This window comes from Lonchura striata, chromosome 3 (genome assembly GCF_046129695.1).
Source record: "Lonchura striata isolate bLonStr1 chromosome 3, bLonStr1.mat, whole genome shotgun sequence".
Lineage (NCBI taxonomy): Eukaryota > Metazoa > Chordata > Aves > Passeriformes > Estrildidae > Lonchura > Lonchura striata.
In genome coordinates, this window is record NC_134605.1 from 43207706 (window position 1) to 43228086 (window position 20381).

Consider the following 20381-nt stretch of genomic DNA (forward strand, 5'->3'; position numbering starts at 1 on the left):
CTCCCTCTAAACCTTATTTTCTCAAGGCTAAACAAACCCAGTTGTCTCAGCCTTTCCCCCCATGGAAAGCTTCCCTGCCTTTGATCATCATTGTAGTCCTTCCCTGGACCTTCTCCAGCCTGTCCACCTCTTTTGCATAGTGGGGAATAAAATTGATTGCATTATACCTGGTGTGGCCCAACAAGCACTGAATAGAGTGAGATAATGTCTTCTTTCCTCTGCTGGTGATGCCCTTTTGATGGGACTGAGTATCCCAATGGATTTCTTTGCTGCAGAAGCCCACGTTCACTCATACTGAGCTTGTTGGTCACCAGGACCCCCAGTCCCTTTCCATAAATCTGCTCCCCACAGGGGCAGATCCCAGGCTGTGCTGGACTCTTGGATTATGTTTTCCCAGGTGCAAGACCCTATGTTTGTCTTTGTTGAATTTCACAAGGTTTTGTTAGCCCAGCCTTCCAGCCTACGCAGGTCTTCTTGCAGCTCGGTTCTCCTGTCCCAAGTGTTCACTTCCCCACTCAGTTCAGTATCATCAGCAAACTGTGTCACTGGAGGCATGTCCTGGTTCAGCAATAATGGTACAGAAATGTCTCAAAATATTCCTTTATTAATATTATTATGTTTTAACTCATCCAGGTAGCTTTGGAAGGAGCCTTCTGTTATCCAGAAGCTCTGGAACTGCATCAAGCAAACAAACAGGAAGCTACTGATTCATTTCAAGCTTAAAGGAAAGTACTCAGTACATAGTCTCTTCCCAAAAGGTATGATCAGGAAAAATAATTTTTGAATAAGTAACACAATTTCTAACATCTTAAACAATCATCTTTTTTGACATTTCTATCCACAATTGCAAGGTAAATCAAGTATTAAGCCCCACTGCCAGGTAAGTAGAAAAATCAGCTGATTTTCACAGCAGCTAGACAAAAATAAGGAGTAAATAAACCCAGCATGATTTTTGTTGGTCTTGACTGTTCTTCTTGCCTTTCCTGTTTCTTGCTATTTGAGCCAGTTTTGGCACAGCAGACTTGGGCACTGCCCATGCACCAGTAAAAAACACTGCACGCAGAGTCACAGGCCGAGCCAGTGGCACAGCCAGCAGGACCCTGAGATCCCAGCCCCCGAGTTCTGCCTGCAGGGGTAATTTCTGTCCATGCTGCAGCAGAAGCCCTCGGAAGAGATGTGCTGCAACAACAATTGGAAATCTGGCCAAGAATATCTGTAAGGTCTGGAGATTCACGCACACAGAACAACGCTCCGGTGAAACAAAGGTCATAATTCCTGGCCTTTACCCGAGATGGTATTTCTTTCACACCCTTTACCTTCCTGATGCTCAGAGCTCATAAACTGACCCAGCCTAGGAGGAAGGGCTCCAAAAGTGATCTCCGGCGGTGCTGTGTACCCTTGCAGGATGGCCCCATCGTGTGACAACAGAGGAAACTGCACCCGCGTGGGAATGCACTCGGAGCACAAAGCCTGCTTTCTCAGCAGGTGGTCCTCTGCCAGTGATTTAATTTATTCTAGCTGAAAAAAAATCCGGAGCAGTTCTTGGACAAAGACCTGGGATTAGCAAGTGAAAGACAGCCTTCAGTTTTAACCCCTTTGTCACTTCTACACAGAAACGCTGCTTTGTGCTTCAGAATTCCACTGCTTTGCATGGAGGAGAGGGGCTGTGGGATAAGTGGCAGTTGCATGGCGTGTTTGAAATAAAGGTTTAATTGTGGCAAGATTTCAGATTTTCATTCATTCAAGCACTGTACCCTTTTGATAGCAGGGGTTAGTTAATTCCATCACCCCTGTACATCTAAGCCAGTTACACATTTTCATTTCCAAGCCAAGAGGTTAAAATTGGTAACAATTTAAAAGTTAGTATTAATGAAATAAAACTGAGGTCAACTGAAGTAGTTTACCTCCTCTGGCTAGTGTTATTTACTGTGGTCTGCACTCAGAAGCTTTTGAGCTGTGTGTGTGGCTTGCACCATATGGCTGCATCAGGGGAGCCTTGACACTTACACGCCAGAGATGCTACCTCACTTCCTTCCTCCCTCACTTCCTTCCTCCCCCGCTCCAAACCCAGCTCTCTTTTTTTCTGCTGTTCTTTCCACACCCTCTCCCGGTGCTCAAAACCTTCCTTTGTTTTCCATTGTATTAACTATCTCCACCCCGAAGACCTCCCCTCTTTGGTGCCCCTTTGTATGCCCCCAGCTCCTACATGTTTCCCTTCTGGGATCTATGTCACTGTCCCAGTTCGTGGTGGGGCAGAAGTAACAACCCTTCCCATCGCTGGCCCACACAAAATAAAATACAGAAGTGGCCCAGTGGTGCACAGGATCCAGCTTGGATAGAATTAACTTGCTTAATGGCAGCTTGTGGTTTGCATTTGTGACTAGAAAAAGCATTAACAACACTTTTACTTCTAAACAGCACTTCCACAGTATCGAAACCCTCCAAGATGTTTTTTCAGGATGAGAGTAGGGTTGTCTCCAGTCCAAAGGATGAAGTTTAGAGAGCCCTGGTCACCTCCCTTATCTGAGACACATGGAGCCCTTTGTCCCAAACCAACTTCATCCTTTGGACCTTGCTATGAGACAGATGGACCGAGAAAAGCAGCAAGCCACATTTCAGTCTCCCTCTGCCCACCTCGTTTATAGCTTAAAGCAAATAATCATATGAGAGTATTGAGTTCTTTCTACTACCTACATGCACATGTGAAGACTGTTTTACCACTTACATAAAAATTAGATCTTTAGTATGTATCATTAAAAAAAAAAACAACTTTGTCATTTAGCTAATAAAGAGAGCTATTTGAAAAAACTTGATAAAGCTTCCTGTCAGAAACTGAGCTGAGCTGCAAGAAGTTGAGGGCTCACTCTTAACCTAGAGTGAATGCAAAGCAACAAGACTCAGCTTAGACCAAGAAGGGTCTCAGACAGTAACAGTGGTAATTAACATTTGTCAAAAGCTAACAGAGAGTGAACTGAGAGTGACCACAGCTCAGATGACTAAGTGTAATTGCTTAATGACAGTAAATCGACCACAGCTCCAGGTAGTCAGTCTTTCTGATTATCATGAGATCAGAGGATAATACAGTTGGGAAAGAAATTCAATAGGTCAGACCAGGTTGCCCAGGGCTGGACTGGACAGCAAAACCAATCAAGCAAAAAGATACAATCTTTCAAATTTTTTACTGTTACTTCTGCAGGTTTGCACCATAACCTACTGTATGACTGAGTAACATTGACAATTTCTACAGTTACAGAATGTAAAATAACAAGGTACAAAAATAAGTACTTTAACTGCTTTAATTCTGCTTACCATGTAAGCAAAAGCAGGGGTTTTATTCCTCACTGGCTTTTAGAGAGGACTATTGCTTCCACAGGAAAGCACCATGATGTGCCAAAGCCTGAAGCCTGACATCTGCTGCCAAATTGCAGTGAGCTTCCCAGGGCTCCCAGAGATCACCAGGGGCCAGCAGAGGCACAGCAGTTCTGCCATTTGTGGCGCAACGCAGGACCAGAACCAACAGCACAGCACATCCTCCCTCCCCAGTTCCCTTTGTCCCAGTTATGAAGGCTGGCTGTATAGGGATAAATGCAACCCATGTTTAGGACCCTCCTCAAGTTCAATCTTACTCGTTATCCCAAACCAAACAGCAACTGAGTATCTTCTGAGCACTGCAAGATCAATTAATAACTGATCACACAGCACCAGGCAGGATTCATCATGCAGTGTACTTTTCCTCCCCCTGCTTTTTTGCTTTGTGGTAGTGGTTGTAATCATTGTACAGATCCTTGAAGACCTGCCTCACACCTGCTGGGAGTGATGCACTTAAGAACTTGATGTCCCGCTCAATGCAAAGGTCAAGGATGTGATATATTCCTTCTGTGAGATGTGCTTTCACAGCTGGGTGCAAAGTCACCTGCAACAAGAACAAAATTGCCTTAAACTTGAAGACAGAAAGGCAAGATAACACCATTTCCACAGTCAGTATACATTAAATGCTGACAACATTATCCTTTGTATCAGACCATCTGGAACAGCCCATTAGATAAAAGCCAAGATTTTGACTTGTGCAGTATTTTCCTGAATTTTGCAAACATGTTTTGCAAAACAAGCACAGCCCTTGCAGTAAAATGCACAGGAGTACTATACACACTGCTGTGGTGGCAAAGACACTAATCATCCTGGAATTACATGGACACTCTAATTTAAAAAACCCTAAAATACTTAGCTTGGATTACACGTTTCAGTAGATTCTGCATGTCTTCTATAGGCTGTATGCTATTATGTCAGTTTCAAATGAGCACTTCATTTACATTGGGTAGAAACAATTTCAACTTATCACTTAACAATTTCATATTTATCTAACTGTTTTTTTCTGAGTACTTCAATGTGCACACCTTAATAAAAGAAGCCTTCAAAAATCTCAGAAACGTGTATTTCCTTAATCTGTTTTAACACCAAGAATCTGGTACCTTGCCTGAAGTCATGCAGAAAGCTGGAGGAATACAAGAAATGACTCAGGACTGAGCACCCTGCTCCCAACATTACCTCTGCTCAACCCCATAACCAGTAGAACTGCCACTAACAACCAGGAACATCAGCGCTGGCTCTGGAGCCCTCTGCTGCTCTAGGCTAATTGAAATTTGTCCTGTGCCCACAAATCACTTGCTAAATACTTCACTGCCCAAGACAGAGCTGGCCTCTGGCATCATCACATTATCTTTGCTGCAGAACCATGTCTTATCTTTGCTGAATCCCAAAATTAGCTTTATGCCTCCAGATGTGAGCTTCTGCACTCCAGGCCTAATGAAAATTATATAAAAAGCTGTCATTAAAATTCAGGCTTCTTTCTTCCTTAGGCAACTAATAAACTTTCTGCTAATGAAGTGCACTCCTCATGACTGTGACAGGCTCCCGCTCTCTTTCTGCCCTAAATGTGGAACAGATAATATGTTTTGTCAGATCCACTAATATAGCAGGGAAAAACATATAGCAGGCATTGCGGCACCTAAGACTTCCTTTAGATCTGTGATCCTGAAGAGTTTGCATGTGTTTGCATGTGTTGTAATTTTTCCCTTCTCTCTCAGTCAATCAATTGGTTTGTTTACAACATATGTTTTTTCTCCCTACACTGTGCAATACAGTCGGAAAACAGCTGAGCATCACATCTCCCAGTGAATACACTGGGCTGGGTCCTCCCTTCCTAGAGCAGAAAAATGACTGCAGAGAACAAGGACAGGAAAACCCACAGCTATTGACAATATGGACCAGATGGCCCACTTGGGATAAGCAGCTATCTCAGAGCTGCAGTTAATGGAACTGCATCCCTCACATCACAAATTCATCTTGTCCTGAGCCTCATTTGGGCCATTTTTGCTTTGCAGTTTCCCATAAACACCACTAACACCATGGGAAGCAGAACCAAAGATTTAAACAGCTGCCACTACTGGCTGGCAGTTAATTATACTTCTAAGTGGTTTATGGTCTATACAGTTAGCACAACCAATTTGTCAAGCATTACAGAATTCTTGATGTGAGACATTAAATGTGTGAAGAGGTATTCCACTATTGCTGAATTAAGCAACAGCTCATAGGCAACAAGCAGAAAGCACTGTCAACAGTATGAAAGAGATGCCACCCACTGCAGTAAGGAATCTTTCTAGATTAATACAAAATAATTTGTGGTATAAAGAGGAAGCACTGAAGGAGCTGTTACACAACCACTTTAGAGGTAAGTGACTGCTTAGATCAGTAGCTTTCATCACTTCTAGTTTGCAGACCCTTAAAGGGGTTTCAGTAAGTGTGCAGATGCCTACATAGACTTAAATCTACTAACATGTTTTCTCAGTTATCTTTGCTAGACCCACAGGGTCTTCATATCACAGAGAGAAAGCTACTGATCCTGACTCAGAAGAGATGAATAGTTAAAAGAGGTTTTCTCTCCCTCTGCAGAACAACATGAAAGGTGTGTACATGCCCCATTTAAGATAGGCATCTGAGGGCCCCCTTTCCTCTGATATCCACCAATCTCAGCACTCTAATGAGCAAATAAATCATCACCTAGTTGTGATGTATCTATTCTGTCAGACAGAAAACACTTCCTTTGCCACAGTGTCTGGTGGCTCACTACACCAATTTCCCCTTCCACACCCTAATATTCCATGCATAGATTACTGATATGTGGTTTCAGCTATCATCCATCACTTTCCATTTCCCAGTGAACATCTTGCACAAAACTTTCCTAGACATCTCATGAGAGTGAGTACTCCTGCTAATACTGAAACAAGTGTCCTTTTGACTTAAAAAGGTCGTTTGACAATTCAAGTCAGGCTTTCAGACTTACATTCAGTGATGACCAGATTACAGGATTCACAGATGGTTAAAGGGAAGAGAAGCTGTTTTAACAATAATTTTCCCTTTGCTGAACTACTACATTCACTATGTAAACAATAACCAACTAACCAGGAACAGTAAATAATATGGCTAAAATCTGACATCTCCCATTGTTTTGCTCCCCCATTCCACCCCCCACCAAAACAAAAAAGAAAAAAGACAGGCAACAGAGAAGGCAGCAAAGTTTAACCTCTGTAATAACCTTCATGGTTAGTTACACTGGTTACACCACAATCCTTCAGAAACACAGCACCTGTTAGGAAATTTAGTCTTTGTTTTTAAACCCACTTACAATAAGAAAATCCTTTCTGTATTTCAGCCCACACCCAGGCCAGAACCACAAATAATCAGTTTGCAGGTACTTGCACCACAAGCAGCATTTCACCAAATCTTGGTGAAACCTACATCTATTGGGCTGAAGAAAATGACAAGCTGGTTACCTCTGGATGAGAGAAAACACTGATCTGGCTCTGGCATCCGTAAGAATAGAAGTATTTGCTTTCAGTAAGGATCAGAATGACAGCTTTGGTACAGAAGGAGAATTACTGAAAAGCTAAGAATACTTGCCTTGGCAACATTTTTTTTTCATTCATTTAATCATTTAAACCATATTAAAAGATTTTTTCCAGGATAATTTTCCACCATTACTTACTTTGCTAGATGAGGACTTAACTGCTATCAGTCCTGGACAACTGAGACTATTTGGGAGATAAGCTTATCTACCAGATGTATAAGAAAGACACTTTTAACAATGATAGTGGCAAAACTCCAGAACAGGTTGTCCAGAGAGGTGGTGGATATCTCATCCCTGGAAACATTGGATGGCCAGGTTGGATGTGGCTATGAGCAACCTGATCTATCTCATTGCAGAGAAGTTGGACAAGATGACCTTTAAAGGTTATCTTTCAACCTTTTAACCCAAACCATTCTATGATTCTATGAAGAAAAGAAACACCCAACATGGCACTAAAGCAAAACTGCTTTGTACCTGGGCACTGCATTGTTTTACCTTTAAAGATAAAAACCACAGCCTACACCCTTGGAAAATTTTCCAGGAGTTTGGTAAGAAAAATTTTCATGAACCTTTGCATAATACAAAAGCCTGGACCAAACCTGCATCACCATGAGGTATAACAATTGTAACTTCACAAATTTTACAGAATTTAACAGAGCTGCCTTTGGAACAACAACTCCAAAGCTAGCACAATATTATGACACTTTCAAGATGGATGAGAACATACCTTCTGCAATTCAGTCACATAATGAGCCACAATGAAAGCAGAAAACACAGTGAAGTCCTCCATTTCTGCAGCAATATAAGTATACATCCGTTCCACCAAGTGTGCACATTTCAGTATCATTTCAAACTCATCCCTGTTGCCTAAAACACAAAGTGAGATGCAGCCTGGCATTTGAGGCTTAAAAACATTAGAGGAAAAAAAAAAACCCAGAAGAAGCTTAAAAACATTAGGGAAAAAACCCCAAAAGAATCATTTGGCCTTCCATGACTCTTGAACAACATGAGGCCAAGGACAGCTTGCGTATTTAATCATCTTTTCTTATCAAGCCACATCTAGAGGCCCCCCACAAAACACAAAATGCATCTCTTAGAATGGCTTTGTAAGAGCACACTGATTCCAATTTCATGTGCACTGCAAGACAAAAATTACTTGTTAGAGATGTTGAAGTGCTCACAACAGCAGTTAAGGTCCCTTCCACAATTCAGTTCCAACTAGCACTGTGGAGGAGAGAATGAAGAGACAAGAAAATTATATTCCCTGCCTAGGAAAAATAAGACATTTCTTAGAAACAGCATAGTAAGAAAGTTCTTTGATGAGATCTATTATGTGGAATACAGCAGCAAAACCTGCATCACTGGAGGTATCTAAAGTGAGACTGGTGAGATCAGTTGAGAATTAACTCAGTAGGCAGAGAATGAAGAGAGCTAGTACAAACAAGGGAGAAGGGAAATCCAAAAATTACTTCCATGTTACTTGTTACAAAAACAGAACAATCCTGCAAAGATAAACAGCATCATTTTCAGCTTGAGGATGCCATGTACCTGTAAGCTTCCTGTGATGATTGCCTTATGTAAACATATTGCAGAAGCAAGAAATTTCTCCAAATCTGGCACTAGTTTAACATACCTTTTCCTCTATCACTGAGCCTCAGCTAATATATTCCTCTACAATGAATACATATACTTACATTTCCCCACAGCTGTGGGCAACACATCAGCTGAGATAAATCTGAACATGGCACAGGCTGTAGGGCATCAGCAGAAAGCTGGAATACAATCAGTTTCAGGCCATGAAGTCAACTTGTCTGAAAACCCTGCACTATTAATGACAGTGTATCTGTGTCCTGACCATCTTAATCATTGTGGACATCTCTGACTTGTCTACTTTTACTATGTAAACTCTTTAATAATTTCCAGCAATAAGCTTGTTTTTCCCTTTCCTGTTAGGATATTTAATTACCCTTATTCTAAATCTTTGACCATATAGATATATCATCTAATCCCAACTGATGCTTCAGATACACGTAGAGTTCTTATACTTAGCATAGAATGGTGACAGCTCAGCTCTGTAGTAAACATTGTTTCAATCTCAAAAAATTCCATTTGGGATTATAACTCACACACATTAGCATGAATCACTGGAGCTCACAGCCACCATGCTTGCAGACACAGGGGTTGATAGGAAAAGCAGAAACTGGGCATAGCAAGCCTTACTGCTTCCTGTCTACTTGCCAGCCAGTCAGTGAAGAATAACTTATTCACCAAAAGCAATGCTGTCTGCATGCAGCACCCCAGGAGCCCCAGTTATCTTCTTAAGCACATAATCACAAAGCTCATCCCCAATTTTTCATAAAGGACAGACAGGGCTGACAGTTTCAATGCCACATCTAGGTTTTGAGGACTTTGTCCTGCTCAGCATCTCCTCTTCTGGAGTACATATATAAAGCAAAGGTGGAAAAGATATGGTACCTCTGTCTCCTTTCTGACGTCCTTCATGAATGACAGAAACAACAAGACGATGGAAACTGTTCAGAAAGGATGGTGCTGCTTTGAACAGCACCTGAAAAATACAGAAAATAAAAATATGTGAGAATACATAGTAGAGGGAGTGAAGAGGGTAGAAACTATCTTCTCATTCTGCATCCTGAGCCATTTGTGCTTCTAGAATCAATCATAGAAAAACAAAACATTTTCTCCTAACCTAGCATCAGATGCTCACAAGCAATCCACTGCCAAAGAACAACAGTGCAGACACAAGCAAAGCAGGAAAGCAACTGAAATTATGTGATTTTGAGATTCCCAGCTTTTAAATTACAAGTACAATGGACTTTCATACTACCAAGACACAATATTTCAAAATCATAAAAAAATTCTATCACTAGTATGTTTTCTCTTTCAAACCTTTTCCCCTTCTCCCACCCCATCATACCTTTGGATGACACTGCACAATAGAGAAGAGCACTTCATGGACCCCCAGGAAGACACCATAATAGTCTTCTGTCTTCAGATGATCCAGAGGGACTATTAGAAGAATGCTGAATGCCAATGAAACATGATGTGGATTCACGAGAATCCCTTCTCCCTGTCTCAGCAGAGCTGCTACAGTCTCTAGAATAGGTATAACTATGATGGAAATCAGTGCCGGGTCCTGACAGGCCTCTTTGGTTTGCAGCTACAAGACAGGAAACAATGAGAAATGCATTAGCCACTTATCATAAGTGTTGGAACACCAGAGAACCCTAATACTCTGAATAAAGTCAATGGAACTAGACCTGTGCTAGCTGGACTGGCAGGGAGACTCCTGCACCCGAGCCATTTTCATCCACTTGTGCCTTGTATGAGGATGCATATGATGCATTCCAAACAAACAAATGCTGTGAGCATTTGAATGGTAACTGGAATGGCAATTATTCCCCAGCCTCCTGAAAATGAGCACATCTTCACATGAATCCAATGATGCAGTTCACTCCTTTATATGCATGCAAAACCTATCAAAACTGCAAGCTTATGATTCCCAGGCATTGCAGAACCAACTGCTGATAAATTCTTGCCTAGATATATCATCACAAAAGAAGAAAAACCTACATCACTAGGTTTATATGCTGTACAAATGAAGGGCAGGAAACTTGGGTTTGATTAGTTTCAGTTAAGTTTCCCTTTCATAATTCAGTGAATTTATATAATTACTTTTTTCCATAAGCATTTGTTTTGCTGCAACACATGGCTGATGGTCATCTTTTCCTTTGGACAGGAGGAGGGACAGGAGACAAACTGTACTCTGCAGTCTAACAAGTTTCTCCCAAGCTCCATATTACACAGTGTAGTTCCATAAAATTACTGTGTATAAGTAACAGATGATCTGCACACCGCACTCACAGGAGATTTCCTTGAGGAAGGAGGAGAAAAAGGGTCTAGACAAAAACATTCAGCTGAATATGGCATGGATTTGTTTAGTTTTTGTTCCCGTGTGCCTCTGTGCACCTTAGCTGTATTCACTAGAGAATCTAACAGATAGGAGGGGTAGGTAATGAGTTACAATAAAGAGATACTTACAACTAAAGCTGTGATAATCTGTGGGCTGGCAAACCAGAAAGCTTTTCCTTTGTCTCCACTTAATGGGCAGCTGAGCAACAATTTGGTTAGCGTAACAGCTGACAATACTTCCTGCAGAAAGCAGACAGATCATCAGTCAGGAGTACAAGGCACACTGGCTCCTTTCAAGTACAGAACAGCTCTTTCAAGGTCAGTGGCACTTTTGAGCATTACCAGAGCCTTGACACATGAAAGGCCTCCCACCAATACCTCTCTTTGGAAACTGTGAAGTAAGCAGCAGCTCAACAGAATTCAATGCACTGAGCAGCACTGACCCAAATGTACTTTACGCCACATTTGCTTCACAATCAACTTACTGTAAAAAAAAAGCTTACATGACTTTTAAGAAAGGAAAGCCTTCTCATACAACTGCCACTAGATAATAGAGGAAAGCAGAGGCAATACAAGGATACCAGTACACTATCAATTAAGAATGCTGCTTTTGGCAGCAGGGTTTTTTTAACTGCTAGTTGTTTATACAGCTAATAAAAGAAGCATATTGCAAGCTGCATTCAGGTGGCAGGAATTATCTGTGCAGTTCAGGAATTCCAGATACTCTTTCAAATAGATGCATCAAGAACTGATGCAGCACATCCACGTCTCTTTCTGACAAATAAAACAGGGCGGGATAATCCCAGAAATTTAACCCAAGTGTCATTATCAAGTCACTGGGCTTACTATGGAGCATACAGCAGACTTTTTATTGCCAAAAGTGTTCCATACATCATCACTGGTTCTTATGCTGCTCTGAAGAAGGACACATAATTTTAAAAAGATACTGAGTGCTATCTGGGTATTGCTGAGTAGTCTTTAGAGCAACAAGTACCAAAAGCACAGGGGCAGTTTTGGTTTTACTTAAAAATGTCACCACTTCTAAAAGTGCATTTAACCTTGAAAAAAAGAGCCACAGACAAACACTAACTGCTGGTATCTGTTGTGCAAGAGCAGCAAGTAGGAAAGAGCTTCCAGCATGGCATGTAACACCACAGCTGTGTGATTTCATTGACAATACATAGAACAGAGACTGCAGAGTCCTTAGGCTGGACAGAAAGTTTTTTGAGTAGGTTTCCATGATCTTTCCACTTCTCAATTTATATAAAGAACAGAGTACAGTCAGAAAGCCCTCATCCATGTAAGGATCACTGAACATAAAGCGGGAAGAAGAAAAAAATACTTAACAAAAATCATTCAGCCAACAACCTTTTTTCAAGATACAGCAGACTGCAGAAGGAAGTTAAAAACATATAAAGCTCATGCCTTACTTTAGCCTTCTGCTGCCAAATATTCTTCACTTCCAGTCCCTGCAGCACCAGCCTCATTATGGCATAAAACTCCTCGGCAGAGCAGTTTCCCAGCACCTGGACAAGCACGTCTGTCAGCTCCATCTCCATACTTCGGATCACCTGGGTTGTAATTGCAGGACCTGCATAGTCAAGAGACAACAGTAATCAATTCCCAAGACAAGGATTTCCACAGGTAAGAACAGGGCAAACTAAAAAGAAAACAGTTCTGGGGATACCTTCTTAACACTCAAATACATAGAGGGCTTGATACTTTACCTTTCTCCCCACTAGTACAATAACTTGATTTTCTCAAGTATATCCTACCCTCAGGTTCAGAGCAATCATCATACCAATAAAAAGTCTTCAGTAATACAGAAAGACTACACCAAAGCAACTCCACAAGCCAAAGGAGTAGGCTAAGCAAGTCACAAGTCTTTTCTACAGATGGTGGCTAGAGACTCATCACAAATCACAAAAGCATAAAGCTTTTTCTATGACTACTTAATGGCAATACAAACACTGAGATCACAACTGTAGATCACTTAACAGTAGTCTCCAAAGCAGGGTGTATACACCCAAGGGTGTGCACAAGACAATTCACTGGGATGTGGGAATAATAAATAAAATATTTTTAATACAAAAATATATTTTAAATAGTGTTTACTTCATCTTTATCTCATGCTTTTTAAGCATTTTCTGTATGTGTGCTTTATAATGTACATAGTGGAGTAGCACACGTATAATTTTTAAGTAAATTACATTCAGGCTGTGTGTTCAATTTCTTAGGTTTTTTTAATGATAGGTGTGTGCAATCAAAAATGTTTGGAGACCAGTGCACCAGAGCGTGCCAGTAATAAGTTTGACAAATTCCAGCAGTTTGAAGAAGTCAAAGAGAACAGTTACTCCTGCTCTGTGTTCATCTCTCTTTCTTAATGAGATAATATAAAGGAGCCGTTAGGTTCCCATAGCTGGCAGCAGAGGTTTTTAATGTAATTTCCAGCCCTAGCTCTTTATTTAGTGAGGATAAAGGAACCAAACAGTCAATACCCCACAGAACTTATCAGAATTACCACATGGCGTTCATCATCCATAACAGGTAACTTCCACTGTTCTATAAACAGATACAAAAGCAGATGAGTATTTTACTCTAAGATCTGACCTGGTGCAGATCAGCTGCTTCAGTAGTGCCTACTATACACGATCAAGACACTGAACTTCAGTCCTACCTCCAGAAGTACTACTATGTTCCAATTACTTTCAAAATGTTCTACCAGGCATGAGTAAATAAGGACCTCAACTTTATTAAGATGCTAACATCTATCAAAAGATCATTACCAAACCAGATGGTGCCTGTGGTCCAGGTACCACAATATTTCCTCCTTGAAAATTTTTCCTGTTACACATTTAAAAAAGGATAGCCTGCTGTTTTAACACACATAAATGCAGACTTTAAAAGAAACTGTATGCTTTGCTAAATGGCTTTTAACTCACAAAATTAGCAAAGGATGTGGAGAAAGAGAGTTTTCATACCAGACAGAAGCTTTTTTATCGCAAAAACAACTATGACTGCAGTTTCTTTTTCAGGATACAGCTCTGGCACGGAGCAGAAGACAGACAGGAACTGCAACGCAAGCTGAAGGAACTGCAGATTATTCCCTGCACAGGGCAGCTCTTTCAGTATCTGAGAATAAAACTCTTGGTACAGTTTAACACGGGGCCGCTTCAAAAACTTGCTGGGCTCCTTCTGCCAGTCCTTCTTGACAGGATGGCTCAGATCTGCTCTGAGGAGAGTAGTGACAGATGGTATGTATGCCACAGGCAAAGGCTGGTTTGGAGTGTTACTCTGAATACCATGTTCAACAGTTCTGACCATCTGCAGAACCACTGGTTCCAACAGAGCACACAGCACATCCGCAGAATGCAGCTTCTTTTCTGGCAGCTGCTGGATGTGCAGTGTGACAACATGACAGAGTGTGGTGAATGCTGTGAGCAGCAACTGCTCAGCTGCGGGATTCCAGTTCTTCCAGTCTATGCTTTTGACTGCACCTGCGTCTGGCCTGCGACTCACCAGGAAAGACATGAACTTTTCCAAGTTGATCTTCACACTTTGTCTTCTTTCAATAATCATATGAAGAAAGTTTTCCAAAAACTCTTGGACTTCCTGGACATACTGTGTCCAAACAGGAACAGTTAAGACATCAGTGAAGAATTTGCAGGCTGTAAGCTGGGAGGTCATGACAGCCTCAAGAACATCACTGGCGTGTAACACCTTAAGAACAGAGCTGGAGTTCCTGCCAGCTTGCAGGCACCTCAGGAGGTGGAAGCAAGTACTTAAAACCTTCAGCAATAACAACCTGCTGCAGGAGACACTGGCCCTGGTATTCACTAGCAGGGATAGCAGCACCAGAAAACACCGAGTACAATCAGAGGGAAGAAAACTGTCTAATTTCAGGAGAGAAACAATTTCTAGCAAACCCAGGCATCTTTGTAGCTGACGTTCCTTCAGGATGACTGGGCAGCCATTTTTTGCCAACAATACTATACACTGAGCAACTTTCTCCAGTGTTTTCCAAGACAAGCTCAGCTCACCCTTCTGCACTTTGTTTTCTGATGATACTTCCAATGGGTCAACCGTTTTGCAAGAAGCCAGAATTTCCTCATGCCAAGGAATATTTGTCACAGACAGCTGCTGCAGTGGCAGATCTACTGAATCCCTGGTAGCAGTGGGCAGCACCATAGCAAACTGATGAATAAGATGGGTGAGAAAAGCACAGTGCAGAACCCTCATTTCTGGTAGAAGAGAGCTGTGGATCAAACTAAGGGATATCTTCGCAATGCTGATGGAAGACTCCTGGTCTGTGGCAGCTTCCTGGGCTTCAGCCAACATCAACATTTCTAGAAGTACATTTGCAATGTACTGTACGTCTTTTAAGGAAATATATGGCAACAGGATGGCCAGGTTGGACATGACGAGGTGCCAGTGTGCTGTGGGGTAGCTAAGTTCAGTTATCGCACTGATATCTCCATCCCACGGTTCAGATTCTCCTCTGCTCATAGCGGATCTTCCAGACTCCAGGATGAAAGCTGCAGCATGCTGCAAGGCCTGTAGGTCAGCTTCAGTCTGCATTAATATCATCTTCATTTTCTGAAGTGTGAGCAGTTCTAAGCAGTATTTACTAGTGGAGGCAAAACTACTTGCAAGTTCCATAACTCTCCTCCAACACTGGTCCTTCACACCAGGCAGAAAAGCTGAAATGCCCCAGTGCCTTGCAGCAGGTTCAGCAACAGCAGTTTCAGCTGTTGGAGACACATATTTACTGCAGCTAACACCAAACAGAGAGTCTACCTCAACCCAAGTGTAAAGAAGGAGGAGAGCAGCATCACTGGTCTTTCTTAGCCAAAGCTCTGACTTTTCTTCCTCACTCCTAGGAGCCTGCAGCAGCTCCATCAGTGGCTGAGTTATTCCCTTCTGTATGTTTGCCATCAAATGCTGGGTACGAAGCACCACAGGGGAAGGAGTGACATCATCTAGACTCCTCATGTTGAACAGAAAAGCATGCAGCACCGAGCACACTGACATCAGCTTCAGGGCCATGTCAATTGATCCTTCAATAGCTGGAATGATAAGGGTCTGGCATTTCTCCACAACGAGACACAGAATGTCCAAAATCTGGTTGGGTGGCAGTTCAAGAAGATACTCACGAAGCTTTGCTGTCAGGCCAGCAGAGAAGACAGACGGCCTCAGTTCATCAACAGCTGGCCGGCAAATGACTGTCAGCACCTCTTCAAAGAGCCGTGGGAACTGCCTCAACTTGGAGTAAATCTGGAATATTGTGTTGATGAGAGTCTCCTGTGGTTTCTTTGTACGTGGCTCAGAGGCCTCTGCATCAATCCAAGCTGACGACACCAAATCATCCAGGTCTGGCTCTACTATAAGGTGGTTTAATGACAGCAGGAGTTTGAGACACCTGAACCAAGCAGGGATGGAAGCTTGGGAGTGTGTAAGGAGCATCTGTGCTAGCTTCCGGTAAAACCCAAACTGCACCTCCTTGTGCCGGATACGGTCACTGGCGACGTTATAGATATCATTGCTGAGCACCAAGTTCAGGAGCTGCTCCAAAGCAAGCAGTTCCATGCTCCAGTCCACAGGGAAAAGCGTATCACTCCTCCCTCCCTCTTGAAGTTTAGAGAGCCTGAGACAGCCAAAAAGCCTGCTGAGCATGTGGAAACACACAAGGTGGTTTTCTGCCTTACAGTACGAGTCCAGAAAGAGCTTATATAGCAGGGACACCGAATCAGCCACAACCGCTCCATGGAGGGCAGGCTCACACAGGTCACTGCCCAGCTTGGTCTGCACTGTGTTGACTGGTAGCAAAAGAGTTTTCTTCTTCTCCTGTTCTGACAGCAGCTCTTCTTTGTAGGATGAGAAAAGCTCAGGCTGAAATAACCCAGCCTGCAGCAAAGTCTCTATTTGGCTTCGTATTTCTCTGCTCAGGTGCTGACACACATGGTTATCATCCGCTTGTGTCCACCTCCTCACAGTCAGTAAGTGCCTCAAGAGCAAACATGGCTGGAGCAAGTGACTTGTCACTTGCCCAAACACACGATTTGGGTTGGTTTGTTGCCTCTGGATCAGGAGGTACTGAGCAAAGGTAAGCTGGAGGACGCTGAACAACTGTGAGCCCACAGCATCATCAGAAGCCAGCTGCTGACATGCCAGCTTGGATAGCTTGCTGAGGAGATCAACCAAAAGCTCACACTTTGCTGTGTAAATGACAGACAGTGAAGGAGTAGAAAGGATGCCACTGGAGCAGCTCAGCACAGTGCCAATGTTCTGCTGTGTTTTTTCAGAATAGGCATCTGATAACCTTTTGTTTATGATCTGAAAAAAGAAACAAAAACAAACCCCAAAAACCAGTCAATTTAGCATACAAAGATGAAGCCCATTATAATGAACCAACAACACCTTCTGTGAGCTGTGGCTGCAAGCAAGGGGGATGTGCCAACAGCTGCTGCTGAGCCTCTCACATCATAGTTTTCAAACTAGAAGCTTCACTGTCCTTGCATTTGTTTGCAGCACTAGATGAGTAAGGAAGCCCTCATGCACGCCACTGGCAACAGCATAAGGCTATCCATACTTGATACTAATCTTTTTCATCCTGCAGAAATGGAATAGGGGTAAATTTCTTCCCTTCCTGAATGGTCCACAAAATTACGCTCCCAACACCAACAAATCTGTACAAAATACACATCTCTGCTCTGATACAGGGAGTTTATTTAGTAAGAATGTCCATGACTAAATATCATCTTTATATTTGAAAATGAGACAAATTCTGATCCTGGTATCTGGAACACGTAGGACAATTCTCTTTTCTCTTTGAAGGATACAATTTCTAGAGAAATTATGCTGCATTTGTCTTAATTGTCTCAAACTTTTAATGTATTTCCCTGCTGTTTTCTCCTTCAATCCACTTTTCACTCACTCCCTTTTCTCACCTTCAGATAATGTCTGCAAACAAACTCAGTAACAATTTAAAAATCTGCGTCTATTTTGTTAAAAATCTTACTTGTCTCCTTATACCTTATTGTGGATGGTTAATCTCCTCAGCTGCAACAGTGATGGATGAAAACAGACCCTTAAATTCTTCCCACTGGACCCTTTACCACCTCTGTCCTTGGTGTTCGGGATACCCTGTCCTGTACCTCTAACCTGGTCTTCATCAAGACAGGTTTTCATACCTAGACCACACTTAAATTTGGCACACTTTGAAGCCCAGATTTCATCCAACCAATTCTCCATACCTCACAGTTCAATTTCTACATGTAAAGATAATCTTTTCTTGCTTCCCTTCAATCTGATCAAAATTAAAAGGATCATTTTCCCAGTCATTTTCACTGCCTTTGCGGCCACTCACTAATTGTGTAATTTTTAACCTTAGTGCTGCACAAATAAAAATGTATTGCAGGACAGAAATAGAGAAGCTTTCAGTACAGGTCCTGCAAACTATCAGATTAATGCTATTTCATGAAACATCTGACACTATGAAGAAGAGTCAAGTACTGTAAGAGATACGTGCTGCTATCCAGAATTTTACCAGATATCCACAGTCGTATTTACCTCTGCAACTGAAAAACTGAGACCAACTGTCTTCCCACTCTTTAAGAGATCCTGTAGTCTTTTACTACGGATAACATCGTCAAGATATGCCCAGAGTTTTTCAACAACTTCATCCTCCAGTTCATGTTTCTTCTTGTAGTTGGAAACCAATGCTTGGGTTACCCAATCCAGTAAAACCTGTTAACAGAGGGGAAAACAAGAAATCTTTAACAACCCCCAAGTAAAAACAGGACAAAAGCAGTACCTCTTCACAGTTACAGCATTTGTGCCTTAGGAACTGTGCTACAGCCAAGCAGAACAGCTTCTGAGTGAGCAGAGGAGTCTGCTCCCAAAGGTTTCAGTTCCTAAGAGCTTACACTCTATACCAAATGTTGGACCTGTGCTTGCATGTACCATCCCAAAACAGCTATAAGGAGTGAACATCTTTACTCTGACAACATTCTAATTCTAACAGTTGATACTGGTTGCAAATGCAGTCTTTTAAATCAGTGCTCAGAGAATCAGCTGGGTTTCACTTTCTGACAGTTGCTATTGCACTCACATCCTTCTCCTCATATGTTTAAATTCACTACCTAAAAATTCAGGCCCAGGAATTTAGATGGGTGCAAACTGGAAAAGATTGAAATCTACTGATTACTGTTTTAAAACTGAAGTTGTGGTGTATGACTAAGTTTAATACTTTAAGTAACTGAAACAATAAGAACCCAAAACACAGATCTCAAATGTGCAAATCCTAGACCCGAAAGTACTGAAGAGGAATAGGACAAGACACCCCTAACCCAAGGAAACACTGCATAGACCTTCAGGAAACAGGGTCAAAACAAAAGACTTAGGATATAGTGTAAGTTCCATGAAGAGAAAAGCAAATCCGTTTCCAAGCAGCAGTCCATGAATGCACTATGTGCTCTTTGTTCATGCACAGCAAGTTCTGAGCACCAGAGAACGCACACATAGCCTCATTCAGTCCTCCCATCCTCAAGTTCTTGTTTTTACCTATGCCCAAAAGCATCGGACTTCGGAGCATCCTGTACTGGACATAATACCAATGGCAATGACAACTCTAAAGACTCGTGTCTCTGGCAGACAGAACACAGGCACTACCCCTTCATCAAGAACATTTCTTCCATCTTGCACGAATGCAGGGCTTTGTGCTGAAGCTACTTGCATGTTGTTATACCTATGTTATTATAAAAACATTTCATGTAACGACAAAGAAACCAAGAGCTGACCACAATCCCAAATCAGTGCTATATTTACAGTGCTATCAGCAAGCTAGAATCTAGATCTGGATTTTAAGACTTTTAAGAATTTTAAGATTTTCATCCACAGCAGCAATCCGCCATCGGTATCACTGCTCATCACGAAAAAGTACTCACTTGCTCCTTATTAGGCAGGATGCACTGGTGAGAAATCCACGCGAACCGGGCTAGCTTGAGTTTGTCCTCCCAAGAAGTCTTGGCGCTTTTCAGCTTCTGGTAAATCCCGGAGTAGATGGCTGCCATGGGGGCGGCACGTGGGAACAGCGAAGAGGCAGGCACACGTCTGGAAGGAGCGCCGAGCAAGAAGGAAGCGGTCGGACGGGCAGCGGCCCCGCGCCCGGCACTCACCCACTCACCCACGTGGCACCGCGCGGGGCCCAAGGACCCCTCCGCCCGCCAGCCGCCCACGGCCCCGCTCCCCAGCGCCCACCTCTCCCCCGCCAGCCCCCGGTCCCGCTCGCCTTCCCCTCCGCTCGCCGGGCCGTCGCTGCCGCTCCCCGCTCGCGGTACGGCCGGGCGCTGCCGCCGGCCGCCGTCCCCGCCAAGCCGCGCCGGCCGAGCGCCGAGCCCGGGAGGCGGCGCGCTGGGCGAGCCCGCGCCCATTGGCGGCCAGAGGGCGCTTGCGCGGCCGCGGCCCCGCTCCCGCCCGCCCCGGCGTGTGTCAGCCGGGCCATGGAGCGGCCGCCGCCGCCCGCCGGGCCCCGGGCAGCACCGGCCGC

General features: G+C 43.0%; 1 protein-coding gene across 1 annotated transcript; it reads right to left on the reverse strand.

Moving 5' to 3' along the window:
* Nucleotides 1-584: 584 nt before the first annotated feature.
* On the reverse strand, nucleotides 585-20199 carry URB2 (URB2 ribosome biogenesis homolog). The gene is made up of 10 exons (XM_021527142.3): nucleotides 20093-20199; nucleotides 19780-19945; nucleotides 18404-18580; nucleotides 13816-17167; nucleotides 12265-12425; nucleotides 10964-11074; nucleotides 9840-10082; nucleotides 9380-9470; nucleotides 7632-7771; nucleotides 585-3913 (listed from the first exon to the last, which is right to left on the reverse strand). Exons 2-10 carry the CDS (start codon nucleotides 19903-19905, stop codon nucleotides 3716-3718), a joined length of 4599 nt encoding a protein of 1532 aa, XP_021382817.2. The 5' UTR covers nucleotides 19906-19945; nucleotides 20093-20199; the 3' UTR covers nucleotides 585-3715.
* Between the last annotated feature and the right edge of the window lie 182 nt (nucleotides 20200-20381).